The sequence below is a fragment of the Botryllus schlosseri genome, chromosome 1 (assembly GCF_051294905.1).
Source record: "Botryllus schlosseri isolate E-star chromosome 1, Bs_hap1, whole genome shotgun sequence".
NCBI lineage: Eukaryota > Metazoa > Chordata > Ascidiacea > Stolidobranchia > Styelidae > Botryllus > Botryllus schlosseri.
Window position 1 is genome coordinate 38,950,503 of NC_137236.1, and position 18,134 is coordinate 38,968,636.

General features: G+C 39.6%; 1 protein-coding gene and 2 non-coding genes across 3 annotated transcripts in view; all 3 read left to right on the forward strand.

The window, feature by feature from the left end:
* LOC145449374 (dipeptidyl peptidase 4-like) overlaps positions 1-3,794 on the forward strand; it is a 34,794-nt gene extending 31,000 nt beyond the window's left edge. Inside the window, exons 20-23 of the mRNA XM_080327725.1 lie at positions 1,194-1,308; positions 1,669-1,800; positions 2,385-2,458; positions 3,578-3,794. Coding sequence (XP_080183851.1) covers positions 1,194-1,308; positions 1,669-1,800; positions 2,385-2,458; positions 3,578-3,700 — 444 coding nt within the window. The 3' untranslated portion in view covers positions 3,701-3,794. The remainder of the gene's footprint in view (positions 1-1,193; positions 1,309-1,668; positions 1,801-2,384; positions 2,459-3,577) is intronic.
* On the forward strand, positions 2,563-2,645 carry Trnal-uaa (transfer RNA leucine (anticodon UAA)). Its single transcript has one exon. It is a non-coding gene; the product is annotated as a tRNA-Leu (tRNA).
* Positions 3,795-12,775: 8,981 nt separating the features above from the next.
* Positions 12,776-12,858, forward strand: Trnal-uaa (transfer RNA leucine (anticodon UAA)). The gene has a single exon. It is a non-coding gene; the product is annotated as a tRNA-Leu (tRNA).
* The last annotated feature ends 5,276 nt before the right edge of the window (positions 12,859-18,134 follow it).

Genomic DNA, 18,134 nt, shown 5'->3' on the forward strand with positions numbered 1-18,134 from the left:
ACTGTAACTCTCCTTGATTCGATTGATTCGATTGATTGGAATTGGAACTAATTATTAAATTGCAATGATTACAGTCGTATAATGAAATACATTTTTTAAATAGCTTATATTATAGATCAGGGGTGTCAAACTCAAATTGCGTCGCGGGCAGGATTGAAGCCTTCAAATCGCTCGCGGGCCGGACACCAGTCAACTGATACCAAAATGCTACCTCGTGCTCTTGCTTTTCGCTGGAATACCTTAGAAGCATACATAGTTATTACACGGATCATAGGGTTTTTAAAGTAGCAAGTAGCAACCCCTTTATTTGCGAACGTTGGAATTGGCAAAAATACGATGATTGTCCTGTTGAACCGCTAAAACAGTGGCGTGGTTAACGACGATATAATTTGGCATTTTCTATGCTCACTTTGATTCAGTCGTAATCTGGCATTAGACATGCATATGCGTTGTTAGGAATACAAGATATTGGAAAGAGATTGAAAACGCAGGCGTTGGAATTTGGGTTATAATTATTATACCGCGAGTCCGGTTTCCCTCATGTTTCTGGATATATTGGGTCGAAAGTGACAAAGCAGTGCGACCATAGATATTTCAATTATATATTTGTCTAACTGACATATTTTCCACGTAAACTGCATATAACGCATTGACGTTTTCGCTTCGGTGCATAACTACTTTTTTGTTCTTATTTGTATAAAACTCTGAACTTAGGGTGTACTTTTTGCCTTCTTGAAATTGTATGTCAATTTCACCGACTTAATTGTTACTGGTGGTAAATATAGTGAAACCACAGCGCCGTAGTCGGGTGATTATAATGGGTCCTATGAACGTGGAAGTATTTCAAGAAGAGATCTCAAAATTTGTTAGAAATATGCTGGAAAATATCAGAATTTTTCAATCTACTCAGAATTGCTTCGCGGGCCGGATTAAATCGTCTGTCGGGCCGGGTGCGGCACCCGGGCCGTATGTTTGACACCCCTGTTATAAATTCTATATTTTTTGCAATGCAATGAATAGTTCACTGTTAAAACATTTAATCTATATAGTTTACAAATGATTTTTATTCAAGCGGTCACGTATAAGATACTTCTTTTAAATTACCTAATCATCGATAGTCTTATGACGCGATCATGAGTGATGCTCTATAATAATAGTTGATAGGGAATTGAATCATACTTCTTCATTTATAGTCGTACGGAGGATATACAACATCTATGATACTTGCCAATGATGGACCAGCTGAAGCGGAGAGAAAGATCAAATGCGGACTGGCCGTAGCGCCCTTAGTCGACTGGCGATTCTATGGTAGGCTCCTGTTGGTCTGTGATTCTTCAATTGAATAATGTTTCTGGTTCCATACTATTACCGAGAATGCTATTACCGAGATGGGCATTACCGAGAATGGACATTACCGAGAATGGCCAATGCCAAGATTCTAGCTTAATGTAACGGACGTTGTCGAGAAATTTATATCTGAGAATCGATACCGAATGTGGCAACGCCGTGATGCTCACACACGACCTGTTCATATGCATAACATGCCTGCATTGCATATATTGCATTCCCGGTAATGTCCATTCTCGGTATAGTCCTTCTTGGTAATAGCATTCTCGGTTAAAGCATTTTCGGTATTGAGCGGACACCAATGTTTCTTGTTTCATACAGACACCATCTACTCGGAACGGTACATGACTCTTGTCGACGGCAACGAAGACGGCTACAACGGTGCCTCTGTTCTGCAAAAATTAGACAACTTTCCGCAATCCCGATACGTGTTGATACACGGAACTGCTGATGGTAAGACATTGTCGCTACACCAGCGGTGGTAAACTATATTCCTTGTACTGAAGTGAAAATAGATGTAATAAGGTAGTAAATTTCTACTGAAGGTAGAGTAGAGGACCATTTCGAATACAAATTATAACCACTTCATGTAAAGTAGGAAATGAAGGCGTGAAAATTAGGCTAATGAAATAAGCAGCTTCAAAAGGTAGGTTTGTCGAAGGGTTGTATATATTCAGCAATTGATCAAAGCAGATATTGTATAATTTCAAAATCGAAGGACTATATTACTGATTGCCGCAAATTGACACGGCAAATAAACGCAATCTTCTTGAACAAATGCGGTAACCGTGATACAGAGGTTATTTCGTCGTGGTGGTGAGACCATTTCATTCATAAAAGTGGCACAACACATACCCCGCAACTACTCCCAAGTTTAGACAATCGAAAGTTTTAATAGTAGGTAATTTCGCCTAACAACGGTGTGTAGAGGTGGAAGGCGATTAAAAACAAAACCACTTGAGCAAGTCTTGTGAATAAAGAATACTTACACAAGTACTAAAGAAATGGAGTAGTTTGTTACTGTCCCAATTTTTCAGACAACGTCCATTTTCAAAACGCAGCAAGAATGGAAAGCGCGCTCGTAGAAAAAGACATCGATTTCAAAGCGATTGTAAGTACAAGCTTCTTTTTACAAGTCTTCGTCCTACTGGTTGGATGCTGCTGCATCCTACATCCACTAAATACGGATTATCAAGTATTCTCTTCCAGTCGTCGACTGGGTTGGCCGAGTGGTTAAGGCGTTGGACTTAAGTTCCAATGGACGAATGTCCGCGTGGGTTCGAACCCCACACCCAGTACTTTTTTCAAACTATAATGGCAGTATAATTGTTTGGTGACTTGGGCTGGGCAGAATTATTCGAGGACTCGAATGTGAATGGAGTATTAACACTACTTTTCGAGTTCATGGGGGATATACTATGTTTTCGAGCACTAAAAGTGTACGTCTATTCCCGCTGAAACAATTATTATCATCCGAAACATGCAGTAATTGCTATAGCTACTAAGTATCTGAAATAAGACTTTTGGAATATGTGATCAACCAACACCACAATGTTTCAGTTTTGAAACAAAATTCCATGGAACATATGTTTGTTTTTTGTATTCATGGTGTTTGTCGACTGCTATTGTCATCTACACCATGGAGATTTTTTTTTCATTTTTGTTCCGCAGCTGCCCACTTGTAGCACTGCCCACTTATAGGCTTTCATAAGACACCGCTTACACGGATGAGATGGCGCGGAGGAGGATGGATAAGCCTTCAACACTTAAATAGGTAATATGGAGTCGACCACCGACAGAATTTAACCCGACCTATCCATTGGTGTTGCAGCTGTGGATTATACCACTGCGCTATCTCGCCACTTCCACGGAGTAGGCCTATATTGTTTTTGTCGTAAATATACCGTATTATCTATAATTGTTTATAGAACTGAGATTAACTTATTTTTGGTCGTATAAAAGGTGCAAATTTAAACTTTCCTTATAATATATACTCATATAACGTCATAAATGATACTCGAGTACTCAATTCGATTCGAATCAGAATGGAATCACTCAAGTGCTCGATTCTGTCCAGTGGGTTCGAACCCCACACTCTATATTTTTCCATAATTTGTAATCGCAGTATATTGTTGTATAGTTGAATAGCGTCCCGGGAACGTCTAGTTTCCCCTATACGTTCATCGAAGCAAATATATCTATAGATACATCAGCATTTCATTTCTTCCAGTTTTACGCTGACCAAGATCACTCCATCAACGTCGGAAACGCAAACAGGCACATTTTCAAAGTGTTAACTCGAGAGTTGGCGAGATGCTTTGATATGGATGTTCCTTCCGGAGTCTGGACATAAATGCTGAAACATGCTCAAGGAGTGTGTTGGTGTATCCATTTATTTGATTAATTTAATCTGAGTTGAGAAAATAAATGAATTGATGTATAATTGAGCATTGAGTTTCTTCAATTGAGCAGTCAACACGCCGAAGCTCATGGTGGTAAATCTATATACAGTCTTCTTGGAGTGGATTGAGTGACATTCTGTGGAAGCACCTAGCAGTTGAACCATAGTGTCCTATATGGTGTCGACAGAGCAAATCTCGCGGCTCAGTGAAATTGTATCACGTCAAAATTTCCATTTGGCTACAGGCAATTTGACGATTCTTTTTGACCGGCGTGCCAACCATTAAATTTGGTAAAACGGGTATCAATCGAAAGCTGACTTTGCACTGATCACGAAAATATAAATTTTATTCCGCTCGCGGCCCTGGAACCCCCACAATCAGCCTCGAATTATTCATTGTTATGGAGATTGGCATCGTGATGCAACAATGCTGCCCGCTCTTTTTCTCCTGAGCAACTCTCTCGTTTCGCCAGACAGCATTGTTGCGTCCCAATGCCAATCTCCATAACAGTGAAAAATTCAAGGATGATTGCGGGGGTTCCAGGGCCGCGAGCGGAATAAATCAGTGCAGGGTCCGCTTTCGATTAATACCCGTTTTACCAAATTTAATGCTCGGCAAGCCAGTCAAAAATTACCTTCAAATTGCCTGTAGCCAAATGGAAATTGTGACGTGATACAATTTCACTGAGCCGTGAGATTTGCTTGTGTCGACACCATATAGGACACTGTGGTTGAACAGTGCACGATGGGAAAAGTAACTTCAAGTGCCTGCTTCACGAAAATAATGAACTCTACAAAATCGCTGTCTTTGTCACGGACTTGGTAGTAGATGGATTCTGTAAGGTACATTGGTGACATCGGAATCGTACCAGGCACCCCTTCTGCGTAAAATGTATGGCATAATTTTGGCATATTTCGCTAAATCCATGATATTAAGTACTGGATGTCTGCTTCTTTATAAAAGGCATGTTATGAATGTTGATATGTATCGTGTCACCGACATCTAGCGGGTGTCACGAGTAGAGTACCGGGTAGAGATAAATTGGCCAAGTGGTTCTCAACCTTTTTGATCTCGCGGACAATGCTCCCTGTCATTTTTCACGAGTCTGCACGCATTCACCTAAACACGGCGCGGTCCCTTGTACAACAGTTCGTAACGACCAAAAAGAGGTCATCACTTCGGTTTTCTAGTGCGCATTACACGTTTTTTCTCTGCGCGGCAACTTGTAAAGCGATGGGCTTCCGCGCACGCGCGCAGCTTAGATGGAGCAGTGCTCGTTGACCGGTCAAACATCTGTTGCAGACCGGTGAACCTAGAAAACTCAAAATTACTAATGAAGTGAATTACACTACATGTATGCAACTCAAATGTAACATCAGAAAATTCATTTATTGCTGCATTTTTGATACTATATATCTATATGTGTTTTTGTTGAAGTTTCCGCAAGGCGATCATCGAGAAGTCGTGATGAAATCCACTATCTTGATTGTGATTGTTCGTTATCCTTTGACTAAAATGCGACTTTGTGCGCTTTGCAACATCCCAAGGGTGGTCAAACCTGCTTCATGCGAGAGGTGCATATCTGAAATCTTAGTTACAGAACAAACATTCATGAATACGAATTTATTCCGTCACACTTAAACGCGAGCTATCGGATGATAGCGATCCGCAGTTTTCCCTCCCATGTTACAGACTTTATTATTTTGTCAAGTGTCAGAAGTTGCACTGTCAGAATTTACCGAAGTAGTAGTGTCCGTAGCTTTTACATATAACTTGTCCTAAACGGTACTGGCTACTTTTGAACAATTTCGTAAAACACTTACACCATTGTGACGTTCCAGCCTTCTAATGCAACACCATGAAGAAAATGCGTTCAAAACTTCTAAATCAATTCAAAATTTGATGCGTCCAATTTCTTGATTTCTGCAATTGAGATGTAAAATTATAATATACTCCAAATTTCAAATATTTTACGTTCAGACCAAATCAATTATGTGGGAAACCCATGACCTCATTGTACTATCCTGCAATAGTTTTACCGGCAGATTGATCGAATGGTCAAATGATTGATTGCTGTTACTGTGAACCAAGTTGGCCGAGTGGCTAAAGCGTTGGACTTGAGTTCCAATTGATACATGTCCGCGTGGGTACGAACTCCACACTCAGTCATTAGTTCTTCTTTTGATTTCGGGCTTGGGAAAGATGTAATCCGCTTCTTTTTTATAGTAGTATCGTAATAGCCAGATGTTTGAAAATATTCTCAGTAATACTGATACCGGGGATTCTTATGACAATTTCATTCATAAAATCGAGCAAAACTTATCCCATAATATTATATCATGCAAAATCAAAATTGAAAAAGTGTGAAGTGTTGCCTAGAATAACCAGTTAAACAAAAGTGTGAGTACTTTACAATCATGACCATACAATTGAATAAGTTCTATAAGTACGCAAAAGATACTTGAGTGCTCCGTAAAACGAAGATTTACCTCGCTACTGGCCGCCTCTGTGTAGCCGCAACCTGCATGACTTCATCTAACACCGGTGAAGTCAAAAGTACGTTGTTTTACTGGCGAAAGTTATATAAACCCAATATTAAATTCGCTGATATGAGATTGAGCAATTAAACCGTCAGTGGCATTGGATCATAATCGCAACATGAACATCCCTCGCCTCCATGTAAGGACACACTTAAGATTCAAAGTTCGTGTTGGAATGTGTTTCATGTCTCTCTCGTTCATCAGCAATTATAGGTGTCGCTACTAATTGCCAGTTGGCGCATGTCATGTAAACAAGATTTGAAATACAATAGACACTTACGTGACCTTTGACACGAACCAATCAGGTTGCAGCAGGATGTAAACAAAGAACAAGGCCGGGCAAGCTTACTATGAGCTCTTATGGAAAAAGGTTGAAAAATGAAGGTTTTAAGTAAAATTACGTTGAATTGGGGATAACTGGCCTTAATGAATAGTAATAGCGTGGAGCTAGTATGTAGTTGCAGCTTTTAGTCTAGGATGAACATGAATGGTGGCAAGTACGCATCAGCGTGCCGTGTCCAAATGCATGGATTTTTGACAACTTTTCGGATTAAGCGACGATTGTTGTATACTATAATATAGGATTGTGGTAATGCATACTTTGACGATTTCAAAGGCTCCAGGTCTCGAGCGAAATTTTCAGGCATATCTCATGTTCAGAAATATATTCTATGAAATACAGCTGCTGCCACACATCACAATTTTGGTGTATTGATTATGAAACTTGAAAGCTATGGAGATTCTAGCAAATTTCTGGATTTGAATAGAACTGCATCTGTTTCTAACACCGCGGAGAAAACTACGAAGTATTTCATGGAGCGCTACGTACACGACTTAGAGACAAAGATTGAGGAGGCAATCCACTCTTTGTGGAAGCAATATTCTGGTGAACAGCCAATGTTATCGCAACTTGCGGAAAAGTAAGATATCGCACTCAATGAAAATACACATTCTCAGAAAATCCATTATTGATTCGTCTTGCACTTGTAAGACAGGGTGAGTAAGGAAAATGACATTTTGTCAGAGACTCTTGCAATAGATATATTGTAACCCTGATTTATTTTCACCTTAGGTTCTGATATATGCTCTTATACATATGCATTGATTAAGACAATCCAGCACCTGAAGATACAAGGACTACATTGTGATTTGCATCAGCATCAGTGAGCTCGATCGTGATTGACAAGCAATCTCTCAACCGTATTCGCAACCGATCAACTCCTACCTCAAGGTAGATTTTGGTGTATCTGCACTCTGCAGTCTTCAGTTTTATAACATTCCACCAAATACAAATAATCCTAGAACAGCGTTTCTCAACCGGGGGTCCGCGAAGCAATTTCAGGGGGTCTGCGAGACCTCTAACTTTCAAATTGGTTGATAACCTAATTTTTATTTTATTTTTCAATTTGAGAAAGCATGAGGCAGTTTCACACCACAACTGCTAAAACCTCATGAATCATATCATCATCATAATCGTCTGACATGAACTATTATCGTAGTGTGGAAATTCATTTTCCTTACCAATTTTCCAATAACCTGCTGATACAAACATATTGCTGTTTAGAGACGCATCATAAATCGGACAATGCTCTTAAAGCTCAGCTATCAGATTTGGCGCATTGTTATTGCGGATGCCCTATCGACATGGCTGGTTTTTTTTGTTGAACAAGGAGTGTTTCGTTGCTATCAATGCATTACGCTACAACCCTGAAATTCATATCACCAGTTATATTGGTATGCAGCCTTGTCTTGTTAATGTTCAATTGTTCATGGTCGAAAATGTTTGCTCCTAAATATATATGTAAACTGAACAGAACAAGTCGATTCATGACAGTCTTTCTCAGGTTGGAAAACGTGGATCCATTCTTTGGTGCATAAAATTTGTCTTTACTTTTAGATTAGGATTTCACCTTAACGGTAGAAACTCTCTACGGGGTAAATCCGGCCAGCGGTCCGTATGCTGCCCGTCCCTACGCCAGATACTGGACGTGATATGTTCATAAAATATATGTTTCTTCATTTTGGTGTCATAAATGTTGCGACCACACCAAAAGTATCGTTGGAAGCGTTGTGCATTAAATATTGCATTAGCCTTCATCTATCTTTGCGGAAATGATTTTAGGCACTCCTCGCTCATGTCAAAACGAAGACGCGGATTTTCAAGACACGACCACGTACTTCAAGAAATACAGCAGCAAAATTAGCTTTGAAATAATAAAAGTCTACCAACTTCTACATAAATAAGATGATGTGATTTTCAAGAAAAATCATTATTTTGCTGTTTATCATAAGCCTAAAGTTCGTATTTGCACAAGATGGATGAATTTGCACCATGATAGAGCTAAAATTGAACTAAAACTTGAGGGGGTCCGTGACGGTCAAAGGGGGTCCGCGAAGCCTAAAAGGTTGAGAACCACTGTCCTAGAACATTTTCACCTGGAGAATCGTTCATTCCACAAATTGGGCATCTAAATGCGCTTCAATGCACACCACTGGAATATAGTATGAATAGACATGCACTGTTGATACATTGACCATGTCACCGCGCAATTACGATCCGTAGCATGCTATTAGGCATTACGATATTCACAATGGAACTGAATTTTCACAATTGCTGAATATGTTGCATCATTCTTTTTTAATTTTCCATCTCGAATTAGAGTAAGCGATTAGTCCATATTTGATTAGTTGACACAATGCTGCATAGTATGACACCAGACAAAATTTTATACTCCTTGATTCTTCCGATCAGCTGTTCAATATGAATACGTTGTCTCGCCATCTTTCTTCTTGTGGAACAGTCTGGCTCAGGCATTCGACGGTGTGCCAAATCATGTCCAGAAATATTTAAATCTAGATTCTATTTCTTGATTTCAGACTCAATAGTGAATCGAATCCCTTTTCTGCCATGATAGCATTTCCTGGTTCACTATAGCTGAACTCCATCATTTTCTCACATTTCTTGTCGAATCCACATATTTCACTAATATTTCGATCTGAAATGGTTCCTGTGAACAGTTACTGCACAAAAGTAAGTGCACCACAATCCATCAATCCTTTCAAAGCTGTATGTGATTTATTGACATTCAATAATCATTGAGAAATCATGAATGAATGCAAATGGTGCATTTTTGAGAACCACATATCTACATGGCTAAATCGAAATTTAATGAAGCAGTTACATACGGTTGACCCAATGGTTTAATAATATCCTTACAGCAATACTATAAATTTGATGTCAGTAGGACAAGTCGGGCAATTCAGAAAGTAGCCTATATATTGTAGTCTAGCATAAAATTTCAGCTTCTCCGCATCTTTTGACATTATGATGCTCCTCTGAGAACTGAACTTGACTAGCAATTTGTAATTTTCCTGGACCAGTTTCCTGTTTTGAGCTTCTGCTTCTCCCAGAAATTTGATTTTCTTGCGTTTTATCCATCGACTTCCTCTTTCTGCAGCTTCATTAAAGATTTCCATCAAGCCTGCACAAAATATATAATATGTTTATTTTACAGAGCAACACTGCTATGCAGGCACCTATCAAGGCGTACTCGTCCGACTCATGCAACGTATCACCGCTACCAATTTGAATATATTGCTCTCAACAATTTCAATCCATTACATGCCATCAAGCAGTAAAACTGGAGTGGAATAAACCGAGACACACACCAAGTCGATTGTGGCATCAAGTGTGACTGTATTTCAGATTGAACTCATTTTGAAACACAGAATTGTTTCATCGAAATTATGTCGCGATTCAATATTTTTGGTACAATAATAGATATGTCATTTTATTAATAAAATGAGAATTCAGATTACTACAATGAAGTCCACATGCCTTTATCCAGATTTTACAACCTTCCGTATGTTATTGGCTCTGGGTAAGGTACAAGCGCACACCAGGAACGGTCTGGGTAGCCATCTCCAAGTTACGCAGGCTATTAGCACAGTGTCTATCCGGCATTTGTCCTGATTGATTCAATACATGAGCTAGAACAAAAAATGACGATTTCAGCTGGGAACGGATCATATTGCCTAACATATATCATAATTTTATGACCATTGAATATGCAGACAAGTGTCCAGTGTAACAGTAATTTGCTAGTTAATGATGCAGACTGTGGACTGTGACTGTACTATACGATTCCATAAATAGAACGCATATAACGCCAAGCCCACATAATGAATACCCCACATATCCTGACTCAAGATGAATCTAATATATGCTATTCGGTACGACAATCCTATAGAATACGACTAAGTACTATAAGGATAATACAGCAATAGTTGCTCCATCCGAAAAGTTGTCAGAAATCCATTCATTTGGACGTACCATGCAGATGAGTGCTTGTCACCATTCATGTTTATTGTAGGTTAGAACACTGCAAATACATACTAGCTCTACGTTATTATCATTCAGCAAAGTCAGCTATTCCCAATTCAATGTTATTTTGCTAAATACCTTCATTTTTCAACCCTTTTCCATAAGCGCTCATAGTAAGCTTGCCCGGCCTTGTGCTTTGTTTACATCCTGCTGCAACCTGATTGGTTCGTGTCCAAGATCACGTAAGTGTCTATTCTGTAGTTACACACGTGTTTAGCCAGTGATGAGGTCAGCACACACGTACTAAATACAGGACGTATTACATCGCATATCGGTAATTTCAAACAATCGTCTATTGCACTGTCTTGCAATTAATTCATACATAAAGGTGACAGACTGTACTAAAATTTAACATTGCTTCTAATACTACATTATTCGAGTTAATAAGTGATACTGCAATGAATGTAGACTTGAATGACATATTCTAAACATATCCCCGTTGAAACTAATCCGGTTTAGTGATTGATATATCGAATATGTTGCATTGCTTGTTTCGAGACCAAACAATACTTTGAAGGCTGCTTATACTGGTATATTGCACAGAGGAGAGTCAGAGTACTCGTTCGAAGTCATAAGAGCAGATGATTACAAAGTTGGAGGTATAAGCAGGCTAGATGTAATTATAACGGGTTCGAAAATCCATGCCGTATTGTATTCTTTCGAACGAAATGTGTTAGCCAAAGTATACATTCTCCTGACCCAACAAAGGAGTCAAAAGAACGTGAAGCTCAGTCAGTCAGTCTTTTAGTGATATTCTTATCCATTCAAAAACATCCCAATATCGCTATGTATCGAAAGGAACTGAAGATATTTTAAATCAAGCACCCGCCATTGCCTATCACACGTCAATGAGATGATCTGCACTGAGTTAAAAGTAATGAGACAGAATGTATAAAAGACAAGTGACGAAGATGGGTTGGCATGTGTCTTACTTGAAGTGAATATGTCAGATTATGGTCCGCCTAACTCGCGTATAAGTATTATTACTTGATTTAAGCATGTCATTGATTTGGCAGGGGTGAGCACAAACGAGGGATATTATTACTAGGGCTGGGCAAAATCGAGTACCTGAGTGATTCGATTCTGAATCACGTATTATGGTTCGAGTCGAGTCGAGTATTCGAGTATCACTCATTATGACATCACACCAGATTCTTCTACGTGAAAGTTAAAATGTGTACTTTTTACGCCGCCACAAAGAATAAAATGCATGTTATCCGTCACATCAAAGATAATTTGCTATTTTTGGACCCTACCAGTCTCATTGCACTTGTAGACAATGTTGTGGAATGATTATGACTTTGGAAATGTGTTATTTTCAGTAGAGTTTGTAGCTTTATACTATGTCTCGCATGCTGGGACACGGCCAATCAAGGTTTCAAGGTTCCTCAGTGGAAAATGGTATAAAAATTATAATTCTCGTTGATAAATTCACTTTCAGTTGCGAGTAGCGTATAATTTCAGTACTCGAAATAATCGTATTTTACTACTCGACTCGAATCATTAAAATTAGTACTCGATTCAGATTCGAGTACTCGAATCATTGTGCCCAGCCCTAATTATTACGACTGTCAAATCAATCGCAATCTAAATGCTATCATTCAATTCGTGTGACATTTCCTCTATGGTCGATACTCAACTGCACGCATCAAAATCATCGTTATTGAGATATTCCCTCTAGTAATAGGATCCGAAATTCGCAATCGGTAAGCAAATTGAATTCAATCATGGTTCTTGACAGTGAATCCCATTGTTCATGCATATCAATCGAGCGGATGTCATCTCATAACTCCCAGCGGGACTATAACGCGTGAGATCTCGCATTAGGAACATAGTTACACGGATACCTCCTAACGTAATCGATGTCTCTTCTGACTGTAGATTGGTGAAAGGTGAAGGATGATGACTTACTCGTGGGAAGCCATTGAATGATCAGTGAATGTATCCGTACAAGTTCCATAATTACCTTGAATTTGAGTGCGACATGTCGGGTGCAGATATATAGAAATCCCTGTCTTGTTCCAGATATAGCCCAACAATGTTGGGCCAACATATAGGCATGATCACTCAACATACTGATTAATGCTCTACACGATCGCAGAACTGGGTTGGCCGAGTGGTTAAGGCGTTGGACTTAAGTTCCAATGGACAAATGTCCGCGTGGGTTCGAACCCCACACCCAGTATAGTCCCCAATTACGTTTTGACTTTTAAATCTTGAAAATTTGTAATTGACATTCGTTGAAATATAGGACATCATTGATTCCGGAGAAGAGAAAGGCGGTTATTAAATTGTACTGTACATTGCTCAGCAATACTGACCGTATACTATTTCAGCGAAAAAAGTGTGCATTTGCACCCAAACGTTAGTAAACGACCACATGACCTAACTCGGAAATATATCTTGTTTATAAATACTACGTGCTTACGTTCATAATTTCCTGAGGCCCTAGATTCAGGCATCGTTCGGAATAAAATGTTGTGTTTGGTTTATATCGTTGTGTAAGTCCGAGTTAGGTTCTGGTTTGGTGTACCAGGGGTACATATTGATACCAATTATATCGCGGGTGGTACACGAGTGTAAATACACACTTCTTTAACTACGGGTGCATTATCGTATGCTTCATATTTCCGGTCGTTTGGATAATGGTCCAATCAATTTTGGAACAGTATAGTTTCGAACAAACCTTATTCTTCGACCTTTATGTGCAACTATTTCTGGCGATTGCTTTAAGCTCTAGCTAAAGCAGACTGGATACATTTCGTTTTACCACCAGATATGGTCATTAACGAAGTAGGCTACTTCCCATTTATTTTCAGACAGCTCAAGTGATTTTTCTTACTTGTACAACCTACTCAACGGCATACAAATCTTTACTACTTCCACACGTAAATCTTCAGTTGTTTACGGTGAACTATATATGCCATGGATTGGTCCTTTACATGCGCTTTTGGTTTCTACCGTCAGAACATGTTACGACTATAGGGATGGTGTGAACGTGAGGATCACGTTCGCGTTCTGTTGTGAAACTCAGTTAATTTTAACGTCCACAAACGAATCTTGGTACGTTCTGCAATGTGAACCTTTTTCATACATTACAATTTTCACGTGATTTCAACATCTTTGAGTGGGATTTATCGCTTATCAATTGCGGGCAACTGTATGGAAGAATATAAAATCAACACTAAACGAGCATGCACTATGAAATCTCAAAAATTTTACTTGCTCGAAATATCCAGCTTTCCGTTTGTGAAGATTTAGTGACTCTCTGCTGTGAGCTTGACCCGTAATCACACAACATCAAGAACGAAATGTGCTACATGTAGGTGGTCAGCGAAAGATACTTATTCAACCTATCAATGAAATCGATGTCGTTGTCTGATGTAAAAAATCTAGCAGGCGTATACGGGGTCAATCTTGATTTCATCATATGTTTATTGTATCATAAAGACCAAATCCGTGCAATTGCGGAGTGTTGGCTACTGCTGTATAACTTGGTATTGGGTAATATTGGTAGCAAGTATAGAAACCCGTGAACCCTCTGCTCAATATCAAGGTAGCAATACTGTCACGCCGAATACATTGTCCGGTCTGGCCTAGACCGTTACCGCGTAAGCTTATACTCCCTCGCAATGCAAGTCCTAGTCGAAATTGGTGGCAAAGCGACGGAAAATATGGGAAGATATTTATGGGAATATTATAGTATATTTTATTTTATTGCCCCATAGTTGGTACATTTGACAACGTTTAAAACGTCAGTAGGTACTTCAACATTGTGGCATTGTGTGACCCGAGTCGGCCAATTCGTCACAAGGTATCGTGTACATTATTATAGGCTATCACTTCACTGAAATGTAGGGCTTGAATTAGCAATATGTCGTCACGTGACGTCATGAAATTCACGATCGCGATCACACTGAACCTTTCAAAAAGGTTCGCGTTCATACGAACCTGAACCTTTCAGAGGTTCACACCATCCCCAGTTACGACACAGTGACGACCAACGTGATCATTACGACAACCCAACTGCTCCCCACGACCCACGCTCTATTCCAGAGGTGGCTGGAATAGAACCACATGGCGCTCAACAATAGAGACCGAGCTAGCGCAACGCGGGCTATCGATCGAAGACGCCCACGACCGCCCACGCTGGAGGCGCTTAATAAGGGCCCAAAACTGATTATCTTGATGTTCCTTTGTTTCCTGTTTTCTTTTGCCCTTTTATTTAATTGAAAGCCGATATATATATATCCCCACGACACGCAAAGACGTTCTTCCTGCACTGGAACAAAGTAATGTAGTTCATGAATATAAGTGCCACCATGATTGTGGCTACGTGAGAAAAACGAAACAACGTAGGCTGGACCGCATAAAGCAGCATGTCCTAGATAGAATATTAGAACCAATGGCGTGTGAGCAAATGCTGCAGACAATGGCTTTCGTTGAGAATGCTGCCCAAATTTTGAAATATTTTAAATCTTTTCAATTATATTTACTGGAAATCTTGTGGTGTTGGGTAAAAAAAAAAGAAAGGTCATCACCTCACATTTTGGCGCCCCTAGTGCCACTGATTAGAACACGCTCTTCACGCTCGGTGAAAGGTTCACCCTTGACTCATCCCCTGAAGCTTGATTCAAAACAGGCAAAGGCCATTGCCAGACATTTGTTGGATGATCCTGCGTACGCGAAATATGATCGGTATGACAGATTCAGTGTGGTCAGGAGAGGCCGTTCACACTTTCATTTGTGTGCCTGGGAGTCGACTTTTATCAAAAAACGGCAGCCAAGTCTGTGCCTACATGGGAGTTTGTATATTGAGCTTAAACGCTTTCTTCGCCCCGATTATTCGGAATTTCATGCCGGTGACGTCATATTTTGTGATGCAATTGTTGATATACAATGCTCTTTCCAAATCTCGACTAGTTGCTGACGATTACCCCTGACGAGCGTCAGCCGAAAATGTTCGGGTTCATTTCAATATGATTATAATATTCAATTTTATATTAAACATACATAATCGAGTACTTTACGATTCTTCAATTTTTACAGCCAATTAGTTTTTAGCAGGTCTTGGAAATCCTGACTTCTATACTTATAATTGTGTAGACATACGTTGTTACTTAACCCTGTACGTACCAACGTCGACAACTTTAACCACCCCTGTTTACTCATACAATCTCGTCATCGACAAATTATTATTTTAATCGATTCAAATATCAACAGGCATAATAACATTCCCAGTTGCTGGTAGCAAGCAGTACATGATTTCACTGCCTGATTACGTCATCGTATACGTATAACCGGTATTTAAAATCAAACATCACGATCGTATCGACAAAAGGCTCAAAGTCGTAAAGACGTCTGATACCTTTTAAAGCCATTCTGCACTCGAGATACGAATTGCGTTACGTCATCAATCCCTCTTCAATGCCATAGGTAGCATTCTTCAATTGACCACATAGGCAAAACTCTCAAGTATAAGACCGACAGCGTGCAACTGCGGTATGGGAGGAATTACACCGCATCTACTAGCATAGAAAATTGCTCGCATACAGACCACTTGAAACTGTAGCATGCGGGCATGGACGTGAATTGATTCCGAAACTAACACAAGGTCAGTGCTTTGAATATCTGCCGCGTCTATCTGCCAGTCAGAACGCAGTAACGTCGGGCATCAGATATTCAATGATGAGACGATCGCAGCCGTTCGCTTGGAAGGATGATCGACTGATCGTGAATAATATATTCGCGTGTGCTCCATAATCTCACTTGTTCTAACAGATAGATCCAGCCGAATGCGGGGATTGCTAAATTGCAATAGGTAACGTCGCAGTGTTGACCACGGTGATAGCATCAAGTAACCAATCAACAGAGTTAGTGATATAAATGTTGTTAGTGTTATAGGCCAGTATAGATGGTTTGCGTCTGTAGGCCTATATGGCATGCGGTAAGCGAAGATGAACTTGAATATCTCCCAAAGTGGTTGTATAGACAATATACTAATATCATTCACATCACTGTTGTTGTATTGTTTATATACATTATTTCTTTCATTGATATTGAAATGGTAATATTGATATCGTATTGAAATCACACCCGCTTTTCCACCAAGAATTACATCATTAACGTAAAGATTACCACATCTCCACTTCTATCTCTTGTAGTTATTGCTAATTGGTCGATGATGTCTGAACCCTTATTTGCGGTTCGCATGAACACCAAGGGTTCACTTGAAACCCATGGGCTCGCCAAGCCATTCTTCCTGGTTCAGTGGTTGGTCAAGACATACACGTTACTCATAGGGCAGAATTTACACAGGTTGGCAGTAAATATTCTTCATAATATTTTGGTTTTGAGTGGAAATTATGTTTTAAAGGATTTGGTAATTTAGCACTGCTGGTGGTGCCCAGTTCGTTTTGTGCATCAGTGTTCAATACCATCTATATTTTTCATCAATGTATTAGTTGTGTAATGTCGTAGATTTTTGACAAATGCCTGCAGATTAGCGTACCGTAATCGTTCACCAGGTTAGGAACCGCTTCCTGAATGTTCGACTTCTTACGCTTATTAACAAAACCTTTTTCCAGTACTCTATTTCTTTGTTTGTTTGATATTCATGGATTTTCGACTTGATTGCTCGTTTTATACCAGGTCGATATTCTTTATTTTGATTCCGTATTTACCGACTTGTAGCACGAGCCACGTCTAGGCTATTTATAAGACACCGCTTACGTGGATCACGTGGCGAGGAGGAGCCTAGATAAACTTCCAATACTTGGGCAGGAATTCTGGAGTCGACCTCGCTCAGACTCGAACCCGTTACCTTCATTAGATTAGTCTAAGCTAATGAGGTTTTGGGCGTATAGAGCTGTATTGGATTAACGACACAATGAAACCTTGTCCTTATCGTTATCATCATTGCTGTAGTATTCCTCGCCGCATCCCACTGGCATCAGCGATGAAATCGCGCGAGATTTCTGTCACGATTTTGCCGCTACAATATGATCGATTGGTCACACGATTGAACATTTCTTCCAGATATCCATCGGTTTCTGTGGGAATGTAAACAATGCTCTCGACCGACATCATTGACTGTTATCAAAACTTCAAATTTCCTATTGGCGCTGATTTAAGACCACCCGGAGTTTATCAATAAGTCTTGAATGAATTTGGCATTCTTAGCAATTCCAAATTGCAGACAGTAACAAATAACTAGTATAGAGCAGGGATTTCGTTATAAATTGGTAATCAGGCCTACTCCAAAGTATAGCTAGTAACGAGGTACTGTTATATTTTCGGAATAATCAAGTAGATTTTGTCAATACTTGCATTGCTTACTCGAGCGGTTTTCATTTTAGACTATGAACATATACAGTATACTTGGACTTCAACTTTACATATTTTTACGCAAAACAACGTAATTTACACACTTCCAATTGAAAAGTAGTATAAAGTAGTATT